Source organism: Eriocheir sinensis, chromosome 19, assembly GCF_024679095.1.
Source record: "Eriocheir sinensis breed Jianghai 21 chromosome 19, ASM2467909v1, whole genome shotgun sequence".
NCBI lineage: Eukaryota > Metazoa > Arthropoda > Malacostraca > Decapoda > Varunidae > Eriocheir > Eriocheir sinensis.
The window spans coordinates 16045309-16069964 of NC_066527.1; the positions used below are offsets into that span (position 1 = coordinate 16045309).

Genomic DNA, 24656 nt, shown 5'->3' on the forward strand with positions numbered 1-24656 from the left:
AGGCTGGGGGTTAACCTGTGAGGCAGGCTGGGGGTTAGCCTGTGAGGCAGGCTGGGGGTTAGCCTGTGAGGCAGGCTGGGGGTTAGCCTGTGAGGCAGGCTGGGGGTTAACCTGTGAGGCAGGCTGGGAGTCAACCTGTGAGGCAGGTAACACGTCCTCCCGTGAAGCAGGAGATTCGTCTGGAGAGGGCACAGTCTCGGTGGAGGGCCTCTCCACCATCGATGGTGGAGTCACTGCCACATTATTTGAAACAAATTCCTGAAGGGCTTCGAATTTCTTTTCAAGATCATTATGTTTGATTTTCCATTCAGTCACAGCCTTCTGAAGTTGTAATCTTTGAACGCAGAGGCGGCAAGTTTTACTCAGCTGGAAGAAATGAGCTGCAAATCGTCCAGGACAGACGTCACACTTAAGGTTCGAAGACATTGTTAGATATTTAAGCGAGTTTACAGTTTGGGCAAATATTTTACAGTTTGGGCAAATATTATTAAAAGCGCTTTCGAAATAACTTAGTGTGACCATAAATTGAGTTGGATAAAAATTGTGCATGGAAATTAGATACTGCTGTGTTAGATGCCTCCAACATAAGAACATAAGAACATAAGAACGCAGGAGTCTGCAAGAGAGGGCCAGGCGCCCTGTACGAGGCAATGAGCCTAAGTCTCTCCCGTGTATCTAACCCCACCCTCCAATCTCGTCCATGAATTGCCTATCTTTTTTTGAACAATTGTGTTGGCACTCACCACACATGATCATAAATTTATTCACACATCACCACACCCTTGTAAACCAATAACCAATTTTTTCCTGCTGAATCTGAATGAATCCAGTTTTATCCAGTTTACTCGTCATACCGCAGTTCTACCAAAAAAACTACCAACAAAACCTCTTGAATGTCCTTCATTAAATATTAAACTCTCGATCATATCTACTCCACCCTCCCTTTCCCTTCTGCTTTCCTTCTAAACTTCTGTTTTCTCTTTTTTCCGTATGGCTCGATTTCTTCTCCCTAGTCATTCCTCTGGGAGTTCGCTCCCACAGAGTCTTGAAAACGCCTCAAAGACCAATCGCTTGTCCTGACCCTCGGTCACGAGAGAGACTTTCACAACCCGGCGCTTTTCAGCTATTGTCCTCGAAGTTTTGTCCCATAGAACGGGGCCGGCGTAGTCACACAGAGGGAAGGGAGGAGAGGAACCAGCGATTCGTTCCCACTTTCCGAAACGTCTAACCCAACTCTGCGACTCTTTCGAGGCCTGGCCAGTGGCACTTGTCACCAGTGTTCTCCACCAACTCTAGAGAGTATCAGACGCCCTTCCTGAGAGACCAAAAAGCTGAAATATTCCTTGAGTATAAGAAAAACCCTCAGAAACTCCACCTAGAAGCCAGGAGGTACAACCTCAAATGGCCCACGGAAGACATCTCTTTCAGGAGAAAAACAAGAACCAGCTGTTATGCAGAATAGGGATGGCAGTACCGTCGATAGAGGGGAGGGACGGGGAGCTCACACCGACAACTGGTTCCCAGGGAGGCTTTTTATTGTAGAGGTCGCCACACTCCTCTACACCGCAGGCCTAAATAATTAGGCACGGTCCAGCTGACTAGGACCCTGAAACTCCAGCCATTGTCTCATAAAGAGATCCTCTGCCTGCAGTCCAATCCACCACTGGTGCTGGCCAGAGGCTTCACCGTGACTCTGGCACGGGAGACAGATCAGGTATTACACCTTGTCCAAGGGTGACCAGAGAGACTGCAGGGCAGGGACGTCTAGTTCCATGAGGTGAAAACACTTCACCCGCATACCGTTCCCTCCTTCCCTCCCTCCCTCCCTTTTTACATACCCAGTGCCTTCTTCCTATCCATTTCGTCGTCTTTTCATACGCCCCTCCCCCTCTTCCTCCCTCCCCACCTCCCTGCCTTCCTACTTTTTTTCTTCCTTCCTTTACCCCTCCTTCCCTCACTCCCTCCATCCCTCCCTCCTTTCTCCATCGTTTTCAATATTTGCTCTTCTTTCTTCCTTTTTTTCTTTACCTGGGTCATTCTTCCTCCTTTCTCTCCCTCCCTTATTTTTTATCCTGTTTCTGATTGTGTCTCCTTTTTCCTTTCTTATCTTTTTTTTTCACTATTTTGTTCTCCCTTCTTTCTCTCCCTTCCTTCCTTCCTTCCTTCCTTCCTTCCTTCCCTTCCCTCACTTCCTTCATTTCCCCTTCTTTTAATATTTCCATTTTCTTCCTCTGTCTTATTTTTTTATTTCTTTTCACTTTATATTTTTTTCTCCCTTTCCCCATTCCGTCCTTCCCTCCCTTTCTTCCTCCCTAGTAATAATAATAATAATAATAATAATAATAATAATAATAATAATAATAATAATAATAATAATAGTAACAACAAATATTTCTTACCTGTGCTACCTGGCGATAATATTCTTCCTCCGCTTCCTTAATTGGGTCGACAGGTGTATCAGGCTCCTCATCCTTCTGCCCGCCTCCTCCTCCACCTCCTCCTCCACCCGCTCCTCCCGACACCGCCACCGCCGCCGCCGCCGCCGCTGCTGCCGCCCTCCCGCCTCCGCCTTTCACTCTGTCTCTCAGTCTCTGCTCCTTGTGTCTTGCCTCCAGCACTCTCTCCCGCCTCGTTTCTCTCTCCAAGATCTGTGGAGAGAAAAAGTAATTGTTGTAGTAGTAGTAGTAGTAGTAGTAGCAGTAGTGGTGGTGGTGGTGGTGGTGGTAGTAGTAGTAGTAGTAGTAGTAGTAGTAAGGAAGAGTGTATATAGAGTAAAGGCTGGAAGAGGAAGAGGAAGAGGAGGAGGAGGAGGAGGAGGAGAGTTAGCAAGAGAATTAGAGGAAATGAGAAGTTAGTGAGATGAAAACAAACAGCCACATACTTCTTGTAACACACACACACACACACACACACACACACACACACACACACACACACACACACACACACACACACACACACACAATACCTCCACCTTTAAACCCTAACCTTCTCTCCTTTCCCTACTCAAACCTTCCTCCCCATCCCTTTCCTCCCCTCCTTTCCCTTCTATCTATCCCCTTCCCCTTCCTTCCGCCTCTCCTACTCTTCCCTCCTCTCCCCTCCCTTCCCTGTCCCCTTCCTCTTCCCTCCACCTCTCCTCCCCTCCCATCCCCTCCTCCCACCCACCCCAACATCAAGACTCACAGCAGTAAAGGCGAGTTTCTCATGTTTGTCAGAGGGCTGCACGAGTCTCGGCGGTACGTGCAGGAGGGAGAGAGTGCCCAGCTGGCTCCCCGCCCCCAGCAGCCGCCCCCCCTCGTGCGTCACCACCACCTCCACGCCCTCGTCCACCACCTGAAGGCAAGGGAAGGTAAGACACGGATAGAGTAACACATTTCTGGAACTCTAATATTTCCTTCTACCTACCTACCTACCTACCTACCTATCTACCTCCATTAATCCCGCTGTCGTCATTATGGGTCGTATCATAAGACATTCCGTCGCCCAAGAACACATATTTGACAAGGCTTGCGTAGGAGTTGTATCCATTTCCAGGAGTAGTTGTATGACCATGGTGTTAGTTTGACCTTTCTTCTGTACCGTGAAACTAAAGAAACACTCGTTAGAACCCGACTGACCCCCTCTTTGACCTTTAGAAATAGTTGATGTGAGAAGCGAGAGTGTCATATAACACCAACCTATGTTTCTCGAGTCCAAGATACAGGTAGACACAGGTTGACGCTTCTGGAACTGATTCGGACATCTTTTTAGGAGCAGTGAGTAGCGGGCTTTTTTATTACACAGGTAGACACTTCTGGAACTGATTTGGACATTTTTTTTAGGGGCAGTGAGTAGCGGGCTTTTTTATTACACAGGTAGACACTTCTGGAACTGATTTGGACATTTTTTTAGGAGCAGTGAGTAGCGGGTCTTTTTTATTACACAGGTAGACACTTTTGGAACTGATTTGGACATCTTTTTTAGGAGCAGTGAGTAGCGGGCATTTTTATTACACAGGTAGACACTTCTGGAACTGATTTGGACATTTTTTTAGGGGCAGTGAGTAGCGGGCTTTTTTATTACACAGGTAGACGCTTCTGGAACTGATTTGGACATTTTTTTTAGGAGCAGTGAGTAGCGGGTCTTTTTTATTACACAGGTAGACACTTCTGGAACTGATTTGGACATTTTTTTTAGGAGCAGTGAGTAGCGGGCTTTTTTATTATTGTTTTCCTTTTTTTGTGCCCTTGAGCTGTCTCCTTTGTTGTAAAAAAAAAATCCCTCAAACTACCTATGTACCTACCTTCCTCCCACAATCATTATGTTCCTCGAGTTCAATTCCAATTTATCTTTTTTATTCATCGTTTTCCTTACTCTACTAAAATTTAAGGTCACAGGTAGCATAACACATGTAGATACAGGTAGACTGACACACCTTTAGAATTGATTTCGATTACTTGGAACGCTAAAATTAAGTAAGGAAGGACACAGGTAGATATAGGTAGACTGACACACCTTTAGAACTGATTTCGATTACTTGGAACGCTAAAATTAAGTAAGGAAGGACACAGGTAGCATGACACGTCCAGAATCTGTAGCTGTAAAATTAATCAGTATATTTACCTGTATCGAAGGTTAATCACTGTTTTTACCTGTATGAACTTTACTTCTACCTATAAAATCAATCTAATGTTTTACCTGTATCTAAAAGTAATTGATATTTTTACCTGTGTATTAAATCATTCAGGATATCTACCTGCCTATAAAATAATATCTATACCTGTATATATAAAATCAATTAATATTTTCACCTTGATCTTTAAAGTGAGTAAGTATATTTACCTGCAACTATATTAGCAATCATTTATTATCTCTTTGGTTAACGCTTTACCACATTTTATAACTTACAACTTCAACATCAATCACTCAGTAACTTTTTGGTATCTTTTATTTATTATTTTCAACTTTAAAAATCAGTCAACATGGGGAAAGGAAGAGAAGGGGAAAAAAGAAAGACGAGAGGGAAACATAGGCAATGGAAAAAGAGGGTAAGAAAGAAAGAAAGAAAATGAAAAGTGAGAAGAAAAAGGGGAAGGAAAATATGGAGGCGGGATATGAGAAAAGGAAGAGAAAGAAAAATAAAAGAAAGAGAAAGATACGAAAGAGAAAGATAGCCGAAGGAAAAGGAGGGTAAGAAAGTAAGAGAGAAAGGGAAAGAAAGAGGGAGAAGAAAATATTGAAGAGAAAATGAGGAAAAAGGAAAGGAAGAAAAAAGGAAGAGAATGAGATGAGAGGGAAAGATAGCCGAAGGAAAAGGAGGGTAAGAAAGTAAGAGAGAAAGGGAAAGAAAGAGGGAGAAGAAAATATTGAAGAGAAAATGAGGAAAAAGGAAACGAAGAAAAAAGGAAGAGAATGAGATGAGAGGGAAAGATAGCCGAAGGAAAAGGAGGGTAAGAAAGTAAGAGAGAAAGGGAAATAAAGAGGGAGAATAAATTATTGAAGAGAAAATGAGGAAAAAGGAAAGGAAGAAAAAAGAAAGAGAAAGAGATGAGAGGGAAAGATACCCGAAGGAAACCTAATATTTTTTTTGTGTGTTTATTTGTACGTTTGAAGGAGGAGGGGAGGGAGGAGGTAGCGTGTTATGGGAATTTTCTACCTCCGCGTTATTTTCACACCTCTTTACAGTCTCTTGCCTTCACCTTGATGTGAACACGTAGCTCATATCAGGTGCGTCGAGGTATGCAATAAAGACAGGTAGGCAGGTAGTCAGGTGTGCGAGATAAGTAGGTGAGTAGGTAGATAAAGAAGATAAAGATGGACGAGGAGGAGGAGGAGGAGGAGGAGGAAGAAAGGGCGTCCAAATGAGGAAATGCCAGAAACGAACAAAAAAGTTGAATTTGAAGAAGCAGGAAGTAAAGCAGTGAGCAGAACTAGGTAGGTGATTAGGTAGATAAAGAAGATGAAGATGGACGAGGAGGAGGAGGAGGAGGAGGAAGAAAGGGAGTCCAAATGAGGAAATGCCAAAAAAGGAAAGAAAAGTTGAATTTGAAGAAGCAGGAAGTAAAGCAGTGAGCAGAACTAGGTAGGTGATTAGGTAGATAAAGAAGAAGATGAAGATGGACGAGGAGGAGGAGGAGGAGGAGGAGGAGGAGGAAGAGGAAGAAAGGGAGTCCAAATGAGGAAATCCCAGAAAAGAGTAGAAAAGTGGAATTGGAAGAAGCAGGAAGTAAGTTAGTAAGCAGAACTGTGGAACAAAAAGATGAATTGAAATTGAACTCGAGAAACATAATGACCAAAGTAATAGGAGGTGGTGAGGCTACTAAGGCGAGAAAAGGTAAATAAGAAAAAAAAAGTGAGTAGATATGTTGTGGATTAATGGAGAAAGGGAAAGGAGATAGATAGGTAGGTAATACTAATGAAATGGAAGGGGAAAAAAATGGGGGAAAATATAAACAATAATTAATTATAATTGAATGAGAAATGAAATGAACGGAAAATAATGGAATAGGGGAATAGAATAGGAAAAGGAAGTAGAATGGAAGGAGTAATTAAAATGAATGAGATAATAATATGAAGAGAATGGAAGGGAAAAAAATAGAAAAGCGAATGAAAGGATAAGGGAAATGGAGAAGAGAGAGAGAGAGAGAGAGAGAGAGAGAGAGAGAGAGAGAGAGAGAGAGAGAGAGAGAGAGAGAGAGAGAGAGAGAGAGAGAGAGAGAGAGAGAGAGAGAGAGAGAGAGAGAGAGAGAGAATTTAATAAGAAGGAAGGACGAAAACAAAGAGGAAGGGAGGAACGAAGATTGGAAAGGTAGGTAGAAGTAGATGAATATGAAGGAGGAGGAAGAAGAAGAAGAAGAAGAAAAAGAAGAAGAAGAAAAGGAATGCAAATAAGGAAATGGCAGAAAACAATAAAAGTGAAATTGGAAGAAGGAGAAAGTAGAGTAAAGCAGAAAGATGAGAAAAAAATAATTAAAATAAAACTCGACGAACGTAAAAACAATAGTGGAAAATATAGAAAGTGGAACAAGAGAAAAAAAAAAGACTCCCACTTGAGCTAACGTGAAAGGTTGAAGATTCCGGGAAAAAAAGGAAATAAAAGTGAAAAGAAAGAAGGGGAAAGGGAAATGAGGAAAGGAAGAGAAGGGAAAGAAAGAAAGAGAATGAGACGAGAGGGAAAGATAGCCGAAGGAAAAGGAGGATAAGAAAGGTGAGAAGAAAGAGGGGAAAAATTATGGAAGAGGGAAATAACGAGAAGTAGAGGAGGGAAAAAAATAAAGAGAAAATGACGAGAGGGAAAGGTAGGGAAAGGATAAGGAGGGTAAGAAAGAAAGAAAGAAAAAGAAAAGTGAGTAAAAGGGTAAAGAAAATATGGAGGAGGGAAATGAGGAAAGGAAGAGAAGGGAAAAAAAGAAAGAAAGACGAGAGGGAAACATAGGCACTGGAAAAGGAGGGTAAGAAAGAAAGAAAGAAAAAGAAAAGTGAGAAGAAAAAGGGGAAAGAAAATATGGAGGAGGCAAATGAGGAAAAAAAGAGAAGGGAAAAAAGAAAGAGAAAGAGACGAGAGGGAAAGAAAGGTAGGGAAAGAAAAGGAGGGAAAGAAAGAAAGAAAAAGGAGGGGGAAGAAAATTTGGAAGAGATAATTAGGAAAGGGAAACGAAGAAAAAAAGGAAGAAAATTAGATGAGAGGGACAGATAGCCGAGAGAAAAGGAGAATAAGAAAGAAGAAGAAAAAGAAAGAGGGGAAAGAAAATATGGAGGAGGAAAATGAAGAAAGGAAGAGAATTGAAAAAAAAAAGAAGACGAGAGGAAAAGGGAGGGGAAGAAGGGTAGGGGAGAAGAAAGAGGGGAATAAATTATGGAAGAGGCAAAGGAGGGAAAATTAGAAAAGGTAGGTAGGTAGGTAATGAAAAGGTGTAGGAGATGATTTAATTGTGTGTTAAGCTATCTAATCAGGGTGAGTAGACAGGTGGACAGGTATGGGAAGGTGTGGGTGATTACAGGTAGGCTGAGAGTTGATTAAAAGTGGCCAGGTGATGCTACTAATGAGAACAGGTAAATAAGAAACGAAAAAAAAAACTGAGTAGATATGATGTGGACTAATGGAGAAAGGGAAAAAGGAAACAGGAAGGAAAGGAGGAAATGTTAAAAGGAAAGGAAAGAGAAAATAAAAGAAAAATAGGGCAAGTTAGTCTGAAATGGAATAATGGAAAAAAGGAAAAAAGAAACAGGAAGGAAAGGAAGACATATTAAAAGGAAAGGAAAGAAAGAAAAAGAAGGCAAGTTGATATAAAATGGAATAACTGAAGAAAAAAATGGAGAGAAGGAAAGAATTATATTAGAAAGGGACGTGAAGAAAGAAATACTACTAAAGGAAGGGAAGGAAAAAGAAAAGAAAAAGAAAGGGAAACGAAGAGTAAGTCAATACGAAATGGAGCAACTGGAAATAATGAAAAGAAGGAGAGTGACATTACAAAGGAAAGGAAGACATTACAAAAGGAAGGAAAGGTAAAAATTGAAAAGAAAGATAAGAAAAATTGAATGAAAGGGATGGAATGAGAAAATAATAAGGGGATGGAAGGGAATTAGAAGAATCTGTTTGAAAGGGGGAAAAAAAAGAGGAGGAACGGGAGGAATAAGATAAGTAGAGAAGAGAGAGAAGGAATAACTTTGATAATGAGGAAGAAAAGAAGAAGGTGAGGAGAGAAGGATAACAAGGAGAGGGAGGAAAAGGGAATGGAAGGGAATAAGGAGAATCTGTTTGAAGGGGGAAAAAAGGAGGAAAAGGGGGAATAAGATAAGTGGAGAAGAGAGAGAAGGAATAACTTTGATAATGAGGAAGAAAAGAGATAAAGGAGGAAGATAAGGAGGGAAGGATAACCAGGAGAGGGAGGAAAAGGGAATGGAAGGGAATAAGAAGAATCTGTTTGAAAGGAGGAAAGAGGAAAACAAGATAAATGGAGAAGAGAGAGAAGGAATGACGATGATAATGAGAAAGAAAACAGGAATAGAGGAAGGTAGAAAGGAAAGGAGGGAAGGCTAACCAGAAGGAGAGGAAGGAGAGGAACAAGAAAAAAATGCGAGATGTGGTATTAAAAAAGACGAATGGGAAGAGAAGTAGAAAAGGAATAAAAGAAGAAAGAAGGAGAAAAACGAGAAAAGGAAAGAAAATTAAGAAATAGCACCAAAAAAGAGAAATGGCAGAACGAAGAAATAGAGTACGAAGAAAGATGAAAAAAAGATGAATTAAAATAGGACTCGAAGGACATAATGACGAGGATGGGAAATAAAATCAATTAGGAAGGTTATTAAAAATTCGTTACCTGGTGAAAGACAAATTAATTAAGAGGAGTAAGAGAGAAAAAGAGGAAAGAAGAAGGAGAGAAAAAGACTGATAATTGAACTAATGTGGAAGGTTGAGAATTCTGGAAAAAAAAAGAGAAACAGAGGTGACAAGAAAAAGGGGAGAGATAAAATGTTTAGGAGGGACGAGAGAGGAGGGAAAAAGAGAGAGAGAGAGAGAGAGAGAGAGAGAGAGAGAGAGAGAGAGAGAGAGAGAGAGAGAGAGAGAGAGAGAGAGAGAGAGAGAGAGAGAGAGAGAGAGAGAGAAGGAAAGGTAGGCGAAGGAAAAGAAGGTGAAGAGAGAGTATTGAGAGAGAGAGAGAGAGAGAGAGAGAGAGAGAGAGAGAGAGAGAGAGAGAGAGAGAGAGAGAGAGAGAGAGAAAGGGGGGTAGGGTTATACATAGAATCGAAGGTTGCTAATTAACCGAGTCCCTAGTGTGTGTGTGTGTGTGTGTGTGTGTGTGTGTGTGTGTGTGTGTGTGTGTGTGTGTGTTATTCCCTCCTTTTGCTCACTCCCCTCTTTCTCTTTCCTCTTGTTTTACCTCTTTCTCTCCCCTCCTCCTCCTCCTCCTCTTCTTTTTTATCATCACATTTTGTCCCTTTTCCTCCATATCATCTCATTTGTCCTCAGTTTTTCCTTCCTTCCCTCTCCTTCTCCCTCCATTTTTTCCTCCCTCCCTCTTTGTATATTCTTAACTAATGGGTTCTTTTTTTTTTTTTGGTCCACTCGCCTCTGAATCGTTTATTATTTTGTTTGTTTATTGTTTTTCATATTTACTCGCTCTTTTTTTCTTTCCTTTATTTCACTTTTATTTATTTATTTAGTTTATCTATTCTTTATTTATTTATTTTTTACATTTTTAATTATTTTTTATTTTAACTTTTTTTATTTGGGTAGTTAGGTAGATGGGTAGGTAGGTTAGTTGGTAGAAGAAGTAGTTAATGAAGAAGAAGAAGAAGAAGAAAGACTATTAACTCGCTCTTTTCTTTTTTTTCTTTTTTCTTTCCTTTTTTTCTGTTTTATCTGCCAATAATTATTCATTTTCCCCTTCTCGTCAAATTTATTACGATTATCTGTTTGCCTTTCTGTAATTGCGAGGGAGATTCTTTTCATTACCAAACAAACTAACACACACACACACACACACACACACACACACACACACACACACACACACACACACACAGTCCCATAATAATATTCTTCTTTCTTTTTCTTTTCCATATATTCCAAAACCCATCACCATAACTATATACATTTATTTTACTTTTGTTCCCCCTTTCTGCTATTTATTTTTCACCTTTTTTTTTGCCACGACACACAACAACAACAACAATAAAAAGCGTCTCAATAGTATTCCTTTTTCACTCTTTCCATATATTCCAAAACCCATCATAACTATACATTAATTTACTTTTGTTTCCCCCTTTTTGCTAATTATTTTCACCTTTTTTTTCTGGACACAACACAACAAAGCAGAAAAGCATAAAGCATCCCCATAATAATATTCCCTTTTCTTTCTTTCTTTCTATATATTCCAAAACCCATCACCATAACCGCATGGAGTATGCATCTCATATGTGGGGGGCTCCACTCACACGGCTCTCCTGGACAGAGTGGAGTCTAAGGCTCTTCGTTTCATCAGCTCTCCTCCTCTTACTGATAGTCTTCTACCTCATAAATTTCGCCGCCATGTTGCCTTTCTATCTTCTATCGATATTTTCATGCTGACTGCTCTTCTGAACTTGCTAACTGCATGCCTCCCCCCCTCCCGCGGCCTCGCCACACACGACTTTCTACTCAAGCTCATCCCTTTATTGTCCAAATCCCTTACGCAAAAGTTAACCAGCATCTTCACTCTTTCATCCCTCACGCTGGTAAACTCTGGAACAATCTTCCTTCATCTGTATTTCCTCCTGCCTACGACTTGAACTCTTTCAAGAGGAGGGTATCAGGACACCTATCCTCCCGAAATTGACCTTTCTTTCGGCCACTCCTCTAACTCTTTTTAGGAGTAATGAGTAGCGGGCTTTTTTTTTTAAATTTGTTACCTTTTTACATGCCCTTGAACTGACTCCTCTGCTGTAAAAAAAAAAAAAATATATATATATATATATATATATATATATATATATATATATATATATATATATATATATATATATATATATATATATATATATATATGTATTGCTTTTGTTTCCCCCTCTTTTTGTTATTTTTTCACCTCTTTTCTGTCCGCAAGACACACAACAACAAAAAAAAGGCCCATAATAATATCCCTTTCTATTCTTTCCATATATCTCAAAACCCATCACCATAACTATACACTTATTTTACTTTGGTCTCCCTTCCTTTTCACCCATTTTTTTCACACTTCTTTTCCCGGCCACAGCAATGAACTCGGTTACTTGGCCACATTGCGTACTACTAATGGGCTTGGCCGCAAATTAGCTTAGTTGGGGATGAATAGGGTTTTCTGTTACAGGGACTTTCATCACATGTTCTTTAGAGGGAGACTTATTGAGAATGTAGAGGTATAGCAGGGAGAACAATGATAGCACTTAATTGCTTAGAGAGAGAGAGAGAGAGAGAGAGAGAGAGAGAGAGAGAGAGAGAGAGAGAGAGAGAGAGAGAGAGAGAGAGAGAGAGAGAGAGGGGGAATGTAGAGATAAGGCGAGGGAGAGAATGACGAAGGATGAGGAAGAAGCGTGAGAAAGAAGAGCGAGGGAAGGAGGTAGAATTGATATGAGTGGTGGAAATGAGGCTACGTACAGAGGCTTGTTATAGAGATTAGACTGACAAGTTTTCTGTTACGGGAACCTTCATCACATGTTTTTTAGAGGGGGACTGATTGAAAATGTTGTGATGATGATAGTGGTTATATAATGATAGGACCTGCTGAGAGAGAGAGAGAGAGAGAGAGAGAGAGAGAGAGAGAGAGAGAGAGAGAGAGAGAGAGAGAGAGAGAGAGAGAGAGAGAGAGAGAGAGAGAGAGAGAGAGAGAGATGAATAATTATCGTAGGAGGAGGGGGAGTAGAAAGAAGAAAAATTAATAAAGAAAGTTATTAAAAGTTGCGAAAGTTGATTAAAAGTTCAGAAAAGAGACAAGATTAGGTCAAGGACACACACACACACACACACCAATAAAAAAAGTGAACCCCAACATAACTAAGCTCACCCAGACACACACCAGCACTCACACAACCACACACACAAAAAAATAATTATAAAACAAATAACACTCTTTTCGCTACTCTTTACTCTTTTATAGGAGCGGCGAGCAGCGGGCCTTTTTGATGTACTCTTTTTATTGCCCTTGAGCCGTGTCCTCTGATGTAAAAAAAAAAAAAAAGGCGGTGGAGATTTAACATACCCAAGCACACACACACAAATACACCCAGAAAAACAAATACTGAACCAAAACCAGACAAACACAGGTAAAATCCAACATAACCAACCCCACCCCAACACACACACACACACACACACACACATACCTGGCACGTTGAGGCGGGGGTGGTCCAGGAGGTGAGGAGGTCCCAGGCGTCGAGAGCACCGTCCAAGCGAGCCGTGAACAGAACAGAAGATCGAGAGGCGCTCCAGCAGCCGCTACGTAGCTGTGAGGGCGGAAAAAGGGAGATAGAGATTGTTCACTGAGAAGAGGGGAAGGATAGAGGAGGGTTTCGATGGCATAAAAGCGAAGAAGGGAAGAAGAGGAGAGAAGAAGAGTGTCAGAGCAAAGGGAAGCTAGAATATGAGTGAGAAGCAATAGTAATAAAAAATGTGAAACTCATTAGGGAGCGAAGAAGGGAAGAAGAGGAGAGAAGAAGACTGTCAGACCAAAGAAGGAGAGCTAGAATGTGGGTGAGGAACGAGAGTAATTAAAAATGTGAAACTCGTAAGGGAGGGAAGAAGGAAAGAAGAGAAGAGTGTCAGATCAATGAAGGGAAGCTAGAATGTGGGTGAGAAGAGCGAGTATTTTTTTTTTTACAGCAAAGGAGACACCACAAGGGCACACAAAAAAAGGAAACAATAAAAAAAGCCCGCTACTCGTAACTGTGAGGGCGAAAAGAAGAGCTGGAGATGATTCACTGAGATAGAGAGAGGATAGGAGACGATTTCGAGGTACCGTTGTTTAAGATATTTTTAGTAAGAACGAGGACGATTGAGATAGGTTTCAGCGCTCCAGGAAGAAGAGGGACGAGGGAAGGAGATAAACTTTACAAGAGGTGTTAAGCTGCTCCCACACTAGGACTTTTCAAGCGCGTCATCACGCTACTCGATCGCCTCAACTCCCATATATGGTAAAATGGGCGGAGCTATGCGGGACTCACCGAGAACCTAGCCGAGGGGCATTTGGCGGGACTGGCGAGTCCCGCGCTCAGTTGTTTCCATACAGTGAAGATGGCCTAGAGGAGTTTACAATCTATACGGCATAACCTCAGAGGGCCAACGGTCCGCTCACAAGGGGATACGAGAGAAACACTGCATGTTAATAGCCTAGATTGCCCTAGAACTTACAATCTACACGACATGACCTTGGAGGACCTACGGTTCGCTCACAAGAACTACGAGAGAACGATTACATGTTGAACATTAATTGGGGTAGGAGGGAGTTTGGGTGGTGTGTGCGAGTGTGTGTGTGTGTGTGTGTGGACGAGACGATTGTGTCGCACTGTCGTCACCAGCCGGTTGAAATGTTCGAGGGCGGCTTGGGGGGCAAAGGGTAATTACTCGCCCCTAAGATATTAATCAGTATGGTAAGCCGGGGGACAGGGGGGGGGGGGGATGATGCACTGGGGAGAAGGGGAGGAATGCTTCACTGGGATGGGTGTTGGAGGGCGTTAAATCACTGGGCAACGGAAAGCTGCTTACCTGTAGGTTGAAATGAGGGTGGGTTATGGGCCACTTCATCGCTCTGCGCTCTCTTTTATACCGGGGACAGGGAGAGAAGAGAGGGATAAAGGGATTCCCTGTATTACCCCGAGGGAAGGAACCGTACAACGTCCACTGACGTCTGACTCAGACGGTCGCCTCGCCCGTTTGGGAGTTTCCCCCCCCTTCCCCCTCGAAAGTCCGACTCATGAAGCGCGTTACCAACCCCAGTGTGGGAGCAGCTTAAGAGAGAGTGCATATGCGGGCTTATCATGTATAGATTAGCCATTAAAGTATAGATTATAGATTAGTGTGATGGATGCAATGAGGATAATGAGGGTTTGAGGAAAGAACAGGAGTGATGAGTAACAAAGAGAGGAGGAGGAGGATTATCAAGACCTGAGAGTTGAGAGGTATGGAAAGGGGATTAGATGCTTTATGAAGGGGTTTAAAGTACAATGATGGATGAGATTGGAAAGCATATTATGTAGTGTTGAGAAGGATGAGGGGGAAGGATAAGGGTTTTGAGGATAAGGGGAAAGATAAGGGTATGCTTTAAGTGCGCGGGGAAGAGAAAAGAAGTGATAGAAGAGAAGGAAGAGAAGGAAGGAAGGAGGAAGAGAAAATACGATGATGGGAAGAGAGAAAGAGAGATGGGTGATAAATGAAGAAGAAGGGAAGGTTTGCAGATGGAATGAAGCGAATGAAGTGGATAAGAGATAGAGAAATAAATAAGAGGAAGGAGAGAAAAAAAGAAGAGAGTGGAAGCGAATGAGACGATAGAAAGAGAATAACAAGGCTCATGGGAGAGATAGAGAGAATAAAAGGGAGATAAAGAAAGGAGGTGATAAGAAGGAAAGACGTAAGCGAAGGAAAGGAGGAAAAGGAAATACGATGATAGGAAGAGAGAGAGAAAGAGAGATGGGTGATAAATGAAGAAGAGAATGTTTGCGAATGGAGTGAAGCGAATGAAATGGAATAGAGATGGGGTGATAAATAGGGGAGAAAGAAGGCGACAGAAGAAAGGTTAGTGATAATTAGAGGAAAAAGGAAAGAAAGAAAGGAAGGAAGATTGCGGAAGCGAAAGAGGCGATAGAAGAGAGAATGAGTGATAAATAAAAGGAAAAAGGAAAGAAAAAAAAAGAAAGGAAGAAATAAATATATAAAGAAAGAAAGGAAGAAGGAAAGAAAGAAAGAAAGGAAGGAGGGAAGGAAAGAAGAAAGAAAGAAAAAAGAAAGGAAGGAAGAAAGAAATAAAAAAGAGAAAGGAAGAAGGAAAGAAAGAAAGAAAGGAAAGGTGGAAGGAGGGAAGGAAAGAAGAAAAAGAAAGAAGAAAGGAAAATTAAACAATTAAAGAAAGAAAGGAATGAAGGAGGTGTGCAAGCATAAGAAGCAATACATGGAGAAGAAAAGTCGGCTCATGGGAGAGATAAAGCGAATGAAAGGGATGAAGGAGGAAGTGATAAACGAGGTGAGAAGCGAATCAAAGGCTTCACCGCAAGATTAAACGCGAGAGGAGGAGAGAAGGGAAAGGTAATTACCGGGAGGCTTTTAGTTGTTCTCCCCAACCCGACCTAATTAATTGCCTGGGGAAAATACCCGAGTCGTGAAAGCCACCTGTTGCCGACTTACCTGTGTGTGTTGATGGCTTTCCTGCGGCTAATCTGACCCACCTGTACCAGGGTTGGAAAAAACCCGGTTTAAAAAAAAAACTTTTTTAGGGGGGGGTATTATTTTTTGTTTATTCCTCGTATTTATATGTTTAATCAATTTAAATAAGCAATTAAAAAGTAGTTAAGAGTAAAGCAATAGGTGTGAAGTGTTATCTGAAGGATAGACACTTGTTTAGGTCCTGTTGATACAAGTTGATAACTTGTACTGTACAGGAAACGAACGGGTGAGGCTTGACTACCGGTCACTCAGCACTCCTCAGTTCCTCAGTCTCTCCTTGTCGTGAGTGAGAGGATCACACTGTTTAATTGTTGTGCTTAGCGGGGCACCCTGGTGCGGTTAGTAATCACCCTAATATATATTTAGTATAAATTATAGTTAAGAGTCAGAGAGAAGAAAATAGTGCTGTTTCCTGTGTGTGTGTGTGTGTGTGTGTGTGTGTTATCACTTAGACCAGGGTTTTTTGACCTGGGGTACGCCAAGGGTCTGTCAGGGGATACGCGCTCCCCACGGGTCGTTAGGGTTATGGGCCTGGCCGCCCACTGACTTGTACGTACTGTACGCGTACTGGACAGGAAGAGAAGCGCGAGGTGTGGTCGGGCTCGCACCACTCGACAGTCGTGAACGCCTGTGTTTCCATTAAAGTATATTAAGTAACATGCATTGTTGTTTTAATATATCTCGGTTTATTATGTTTATCTAATAATGCGTCAGCATAATTTTAGCATAATTTGTTATTATATTTAGCACATTTTGGGTAGAGTTAGCATATTTTCACAGCACGTCTAGCACATTTTCGTCCTGACGATTTGGTAACACTGATGAACGGTGAACTGGAGATTGGTGTTGCTGCTTTTTGGCAGGTTGGTTCCTTTGTGGCCACTGTCTTTACTGATACAGTAATTTCGGAATGCTGTGTCGATTTCAGTAACATCATTATCGCAAACTGTGTGGCATTGGCAAGTATAAGATTGAGCCCTGACTTATTCTTAATGGAAAAGGTTGATGAAATAGAAAACACTAGTTTTTCATGTGTACGAAGTGGTGGTGTGCGAAACGATTTGCTATAGCGGCGATGTATTGTCTGGCTGGGTGTAATGTGGAGCATCCGAGTATGGTTTGGCTTGTGTCGTGGCGTGGTGGTTGTGTGATGATGTGTCAGGTGTGTCAAAGCAAAAACTAGAACACAAGCAAATAAGATTAAGAAGAAAAAAAAAACTTGATGTTATTTATTTATTTATTTATTTATTTATTATTATTTTTTTTTGGAAGATCTTTATGGATTTTACTTTTTTTTTTTTTCATGTACATATATGGACCTTATTTATCAGTAGGATATAAACTAAATTTTCTGTAAAATAAAAAATAAAAAACTGGCTTTTTTTTTTAATGCCAACCCTGCTTTTAAGTGAACGATTGTGCTGACGAAAGTGATAATTGTTTACGTGCTTGTTTACTTGTTCATAGAGTGTGTGAGTTTAGAGTTTCCTGATTGTCTGAAATGAGAATGAGTTACGAGAATCTAGTGACTGGTTGGAAGAATGACTAATTGAAACGTTGTGGTGACTGATTTACTGACTGGCTGAAACAGGAATGAGTTACGAGAATCTGCTGACTGACTGAAAGAATGACTTGAGTGGTTGAAAGAATGATTGACTGGTTGAAAGAATGACTGACTGGTTGAAAGAATGACTGGTTGGTTGAAAGAATGACTGACTGGTTGAAAAAATGACTGGCTGGTTGAAAGAATGACTGACTGGTTGAAAGAATGACTGACTGGTTGAAAGAATGACTGACTGGTTGAAAGTATGACTGGCTGGTTGAAAGAATGACTGACTGGTTGAAAGAATGACTGACTGGTTGAAAGAATGACTGAGTGGTTGAAAGAATGACTGACTGGTTGAAAGAATGACTGACTGGTTGAAAGAATGACTGACTGGTTGAAAGAATGATTGACTGGTTGAAAGAATGACTGGCTGGTTGAAAGAATGACTGAGTGGTTGAAAGAATGACTGACTGGTTGAAAGAATGATTGACTGGTTGAAAGAATGATTGACTGGTTGAAAGAATGATTGGTTGGTTGAAAGAATGACTGGTTGGTTGAAAAAAATGACTGACTGGTTGAAAGAATGACTGACTGGTTGAAAGAATGACTGACTGGTTGAAAAAATGACTGACTGGTTGAAAGAATGACAGGTTGGTTGAAAGAATGACTGACTGGTTGAAAGAATGACTGAATTGCTTCACTGACTGACAAGCCATCAACATACCTATTTGTGGAGTGACTTACTGACCTCATATCTCATTGGAGTTACTGATTCCACGACTCCATTATCCAATTTCCAGTTTCTTTTGCTAATTCCCGTGATGCGCTTTACGGAGATTAAATCGAGTTGTGAACAAGATTTAATCAAGTAATTGTCGTCCCCTCGCTGGAAACTTGTCACAAAGGGAAATTCGGGGAAGAAAATAACACCTAGACCTACTACACCTGAGACTAATTAATTAACCCACTCACGCGCTACTAATCAACCTATTCTTACTTCTTCTCACCTGTGTTTCCATTGAACTCGGAGGTAAATAAAGGAACCTATTTTTCTTTAGGGGGCATTTTTTGTATCGATTTTAAGGGGGTGTTAGAGAGAGAGAGAGAGAGAGAGAGAGAGAGAGAGAGAGAGAGAGAGAGAGAGAGAGAGAGAGGGGGGGATGTTTTGTTTATGTATTTCAGGAAGTTTTTTTTTTCTTTTGTATATATATTGTTGAGCTTAGATTTTTTATGCATTTTACAAGATTTTTTATGCATTTTACAGGAATTTTTACATTCTCTCTCTCTCTCTCTCTCTCTCTCTCTCATAGCAAGAAAACTCTTAGAAAGATTAATTGGAATGGTTAACTTCCCTTCTCAATCAGTCAGCCAGGTGATAAAACATTCCTGGCTCGGGCGCGGACTCACCTGTTTGCAGATTAATTAATATTTCCGAAAACTTCTCAACGTCTGCATCAGATTGACTCTCTTGAAATGAGAAGTGACTTAAGTTTTTTTTTCGAAGTAGCGTGTGTCTGTTTTGGGGGCGATTGACTGACTGACTGATTGACTGACTGAGCGATTTACGGACTGACTGATTTACTGACTGACTGATTGACTGACTGACTGATTTACGGACTGACTGACTGACTGACTATCTGGCTGGCTGGCTGGCTGGCTGGCTGACTGACTGGCGGAAGGAAGGACTAATTGACTGACTAACTGACTGACCGAGTGATTATGTTAAATGATGATGAAAGAAAATGAAAGAAAAAAGGAAAGAGAAAGAGAAATGGAAAAAAAAAGAAAGTGGAAGAAATAAAAAGGGAAGAAGGAAGAAGGAAGGGAAAAACACAAGAACCGAAAGAAAGTAAGACAAAGAAAGAAAGAAAGTAGACGAAAAGAAAAAAAGAAGGGAAAGAAAGAGAGAAGTGAAGGTGAGAGAAGGACGAAAGAAAAAAGTAAGAAAAAAAGAGAGAAAGGAAGAAATAAGACACAAGGCCCCAAAACTCGACTCGAAGATCACCTCACATATGTCTTAACCACCTAACCTAACTTTTTTCTTATTTCCCTTTTACTTTTACTCCTTGCCTGTCTTTCCTTATCTTCCTCTTTACAACCTTCCCAACTAACTTAACCCAGCATCCACCACTTAACAACCAAACTACCTAATTAACCACCTTTTTTGTATTTCCTATCATTTTTATCCTTTTTACTAGAACTTCTTTCTTTTGCCTCCTCTTAACAACCTTCCCAGCTAACTTAACCCAACATCCACCACTTAACAACCAAACTACCTAATTAACCACTTTTTTTGTATTTCCTATAATTTTATCCATTTTACTTGAACTTCTTTCCTCTTCCTCCTCTTAACAACCTTCCCAGCCAACTTAACCCAACATCCACCACTTAACAACCAAACTACCTAATCAACCACCTTGTTCTTGTATTTCCTTTCATTTTCATCCATTTTACTTGAACTTCTTTCTTTTTCCTCCTCGTAACAACCTTCCTAGCTAACTTAACCCATCAACCACTTAACCACCAAACTGCCTAATCAACCACCTGGCCAAGCTTACCTGTGCGGGGGCTGGCTTGGTCCACAGTATAGGCGACTCTTTAAAATCCTCCGCCCATAGCTTGATCGTCCAGTCGCCCACGGTCATAAAGTTCTTGAGGAAAAATGGGTTCCGTTGGATAGCGTAAATAGGCGAGATGTGGGCGTTGTATATGAGACCTGTAGGGGAAGATGGAAGGTTGATTAACTGACTGACTGACTGACTGACTGATTATACAGACAGACGGGGAAAGAAATGGAGAAAGAAAGACTGATGATGAAAGAAAGTGAAAAAAGGAAAGAGAAAGAAAATTGGAAAGAAAGAAAAAAAGTGGGAGAAATAAAAAGGGAAGAAGGAGGAAAAGAAAAGAAGAAGAAGAAAGGGAAAACACAAGAGCCGAATGAAAGTAAGACAAAGAAAGAAAGAAGACGAAAAGAAAAATGGTGAAAGACAGAGATTTATACTAACACTATCACAAACCTTTCCTCTCCCAACATAAATCATCTCTTTATTTATCTCTCTATCTGTCTATCTTTCTTACCCTCTTTCATCCTTTCCTCTCCCAACATAAATCATCTCTTTATTTCTCTCTCTATATGTCTATCTTTCTTACCCTCTTTCATATCAACACTAATACCAACTCTACCAAAATCCTCTTTTCTCCCAACACAATCATCTCTCTCTTTCTCTCTCTCTCTCTCTCTCATCACTTATACCACAAACCTAACCTCTCAAAACACAAACCATCTCTCTGTTTCTGTCTCACTTTCTTGCTCTCTTTCATATCAACACTAATACAAACACTACAAAATACCTCTCTTCTCCCAACACAATCATCTCTCTCTTTCTCTATCTCTCTCTCATCACTTATACCACAAACCTATCCTCTCAAAACACAAACCATCTCTCTGTTTCTGTCTCTCTTTATTACTCTCATATCAACACTAATACCAACACTACAAAACACCTCTCTTCTCCCAACACAATCATCTCTTTCTTTTTCTATCTCTCATCATTTATACCACAAACCTATCATCGCAAATCTCAAATCATCTCTTTATTTCTCTATCTATCTATCTTTCTTTCCCTCTCTCATATTAACACTAATACCAACACTAAAAAACTCTCTTCTCCCAACACAATCATCTCTTTCTCTCTCTGTCTCTCTCTCATCACTTATACCACAAACCTATCATCGCAAATCTGAAATCATCTCTTTATTTCTCTATCTATATATCTATCTATCTATCTTACCCTCTTTCATGTCAACACTAATACCAACACTGCCAAAAACCTCTCTCTTCTCCCAACACAATCATTCTCTCTCTCTCTCTCTCTCTCTCACACACACATACCACAAACCTATCCTCGCAAAACTCAAATCATCTCTATATTTCTCTATCTATCTATCTTTCTTTCCCTCTCTCACTATCCTTCCATCACCAACACCATCACCACTACTGCGACCACCAAAGGCAACAACACTGCACTCACTAATTCGATCGGGCGGGCTTCGGGCTCTCCGGTTACACGCCACAACCTGCCCCTGCTCCGTGGCTACCATCAGCTTCGTAGGCATGGTTGGTTCGTACTCTAACGCCGTTGCACTAAGGGCCCGCGCGTGGCTTGGTGGGTCCTCGCGAGCTGGGTCCAGGACTAGTTGATCGGTGGGTTGACTTAACTTTCTCGTGTCCCACCAAAGAACCTGGGGATAGATAGAGGGTGATAGATGGATATATAGAGAGAGAGGGAAGGAGATGAACAGAAGGGTTGAAGGGAATGAAAGGGTGAGGAGGAGATATATTAGGTGAGGAAAGGAATAAGAGAGAGAGGGGAGGAAAGGTAATTACAGAAGACAAAGAGAGAGAGAGAGAGAGAGAGCGAGAGAGAGAGAGAGAGAGAGAGAGAGAGAGAGAGAGAGAGAGAGAGCGTTTATTGTTGTTGTCGTATTTAGGGTCTCTTTTCTTCAGTCTCCCCACAAAATTCGGTTATATGCACCCTAGCCTCTCTCTCTCTCTCTCTCTCTCTCTCTCTCTCTCTCTCTCTCTCTCTCTCCATATTATACGGATGTTACCCTCAAATATCCTTTTCCATTGAGATACAGACAGACAAACAGATAGACAGACAGACAGGAAAGTAACAGAAGATCTAGACTACTTCTACTACTACTACTACTACTACTACTACTACTACTACTACTACTACTACTACTACTACTACTAAGGAAAGGAGTGTTAGGATGCGAAGAGTAGGGAAGAGGAAACAAGGAGGGAGGGAAATTGAAAGGGAAAGAGAATGGGTAACGAAGGGAAGGAAGGAAAAGGGAAAAAAGGAAGGAAAGGGTTGACGAATGAAAGGATGAAGGCAGAATGAAGGAAGATTAGAACAGAAGGAAGGAAAAAAGGGAGAAAAAAGGTGAAAAAAAGGAAAATAAGGAACAAGAAGTGAAGGAAGGGAAGAAAGAAATGAAGGAAGGAGACAAGGAAGACAGAATCGGAGTTATATTAAAAGGTTAGAACAGGAAGGAAGGAAAAAAGGGGGAGAGAGAAAACGTTAAAAAAAAAAGAGAGAAAAGGAATATAAGAAACAAGAAGTGAATGAAGGGAAGAAAGAATGGAAGGAAGGAAGGAGACAAGGAAGACAGAATTGGAGTTATATTAAAAGATTAGAACAGGAAGGAAGGAAAAAGGGGAGAGAGAAAAAAGTTAAGAAAAAAAGAGGAAAGGAAGATAAGAAACAGGAAGTGAATGAAGGGAAGAAAGAAAGAAAGGAAGGAAGCAAGGAAGACAGAATCGGAGTTATATTAAAAGATTAGAACAGGAAGGAAGGAAAAAAAGGGAGAGAGAAAACGTTAAAAAAAAAGAGAAAAGGAAGATAAGAAACAAGAACTGAATGAAGGGAAGAAAGAATGGAAGGAAGGAAGGACACAAGGAAGACAGAATTGGCGTTATATTAAAAGATAGAATTGGAAGGAAGGAAAAAGGGGAGAGAAAAAGTTGAAAAAAGAGAGAAAAGGAAGATAAGAAACAGGAAGTGAATGAAGGGAAGAAAGAAAGGAAGGAAGGAAGCAAGGAAGACAGAATTGGCGTTATATTAATAGATTAGAACAGGAAGGAAGGAAAAAGGGGAGAGAGAAAGAAGTTAAGAAAAAAGAGGAAAGGAAGATAAGAAACAGGAAGTGAATGAAGGGAAGAAAGAAAGGAAGGAAGGAAGACAATTGGCGTTATATTAAAAGATTAGAACAGGAAGGAAGGAAAAAGGGGAGAGAGAAAGAAGTTAAGAAAAAAGAGGAAAGGAAGATAAGAAACAGGAAGTGAATGAAGGGAAGAAAGAAAGGAAGGAAGGAAGAAAGGAGGCAATGAAGACAGGGAGTTTTATTAGACCCCACAAACCCAAGGAAACACCGCATAATAATTTCATCATCTAATATTGATTTCGTGTCTTTCTCTGTTAACACCATCACCACAACAACAACAACAACAACAACAACATTACCACCACCACCACCACCACCACCACCACAACAACAACAACAACAACAACAACAAGATTACCACCACCACCACCACCACTACAACAACAACAAGATTACCACCACCACCACAACAACAACAACAACAAGATTACCACCACCAGTGACTAGCGGGCTTTTTTTTTCACATTTGTTTCCTTTTTTTATGCCCTTGAAATGACTCCTTTGCTGTAAAAAAAAAAAAAAAATGTTACCTTCTCACCTTTCTCATTACCTGTGCAACTATACCCCCGACTAACCATAACAACAACAACAACAACAACAACATCACCACCATCTGTCACCTTCTCACTTTACTCATTACCTGTGCAACTATACCCCCGACTAACCATAACTACAACAACAACAAGATCACCACCACCTGTGTTACCTTCTCACTGTTCTCATAACCTGTGCAACAATACCCCCGACTACCTCACTCTCCTAGTCTCCTATTCATATATACAGCCTCAGTAATGGGCATTTCGCGTCCCTCTTCCCCCACCTGCTCGCCGACGCACCTCAATTCCATCTTTTCTACATATTCATACCCTTACCTAACCTCCCCTTCCTACCTGTGTGTTACCTGGCTGCCTACCTATCTCGCCACCTGTTCGCCGACTAACCTCAACTTCGTCTTTTTTTTTTACATATTCATTCTCTTACCTAACTTGCCCATCCTACCTGTGTGATCTACCTGCCTTCCTTCCTATTTCCTGCTTACCTACCTACCTACCTACCTACCTACCTTGTGATATATAAAACACATACATATATACATTACATTAGTTTCATACATACATACATATGTTTTTGGGGGTTATTTACATGATTTTAATACCACTTTTCTTGTTTATCTATCTATCTACCTAGCCAATTAAATTACCTACCGTTACGTAATCTACCTTACTCTTTCTAGCCATTTTTCTTTCACTTGTACTACCGCTACTACTACTACTACTACTACGACTCCTATTACTACTACTACTACTACGACTCCTACTACTACGACTCCTACTACTACGACTCCTACTACTACTACTACTACTTCTACTACTACTACTTCTACTACTACTACTACTACTACTACTACAAACACACATTCACAACCTCAAAAACCTTACCAACAAAATTCCATCTACTTATTTTCTTTCTCTTTTTTTTCCATCTTTCTCTGTTTTCACTCTCCCA

At 40.8% G+C, this 24656-nt stretch overlaps 1 protein-coding gene across 1 annotated transcript in view; it reads right to left on the minus strand.

Moving 5' to 3' along the window:
* Nucleotides 1-1717: 1717 nt before the first annotated feature.
* Nucleotides 1718-24656, minus strand: part of LOC127000987 (dynein axonemal intermediate chain 2-like) — a 48914-nt gene continuing 25975 nt past the window's right edge. The window contains exons 7-12 of the mRNA XM_050865161.1: nt 21449-21659; nt 19976-20133; nt 12823-12942; nt 3187-3336; nt 2400-2648; nt 1718-1747 (exon numbers count right to left, since the gene is read on the minus strand). Coding sequence (XP_050721118.1) covers nt 1718-1747; nt 2400-2648; nt 3187-3336; nt 12823-12942; nt 19976-20133; nt 21449-21659 — 918 coding nt within the window. The remainder of the gene's footprint in view (nt 1748-2399; nt 2649-3186; nt 3337-12822; nt 12943-19975; nt 20134-21448; nt 21660-24656) is intronic.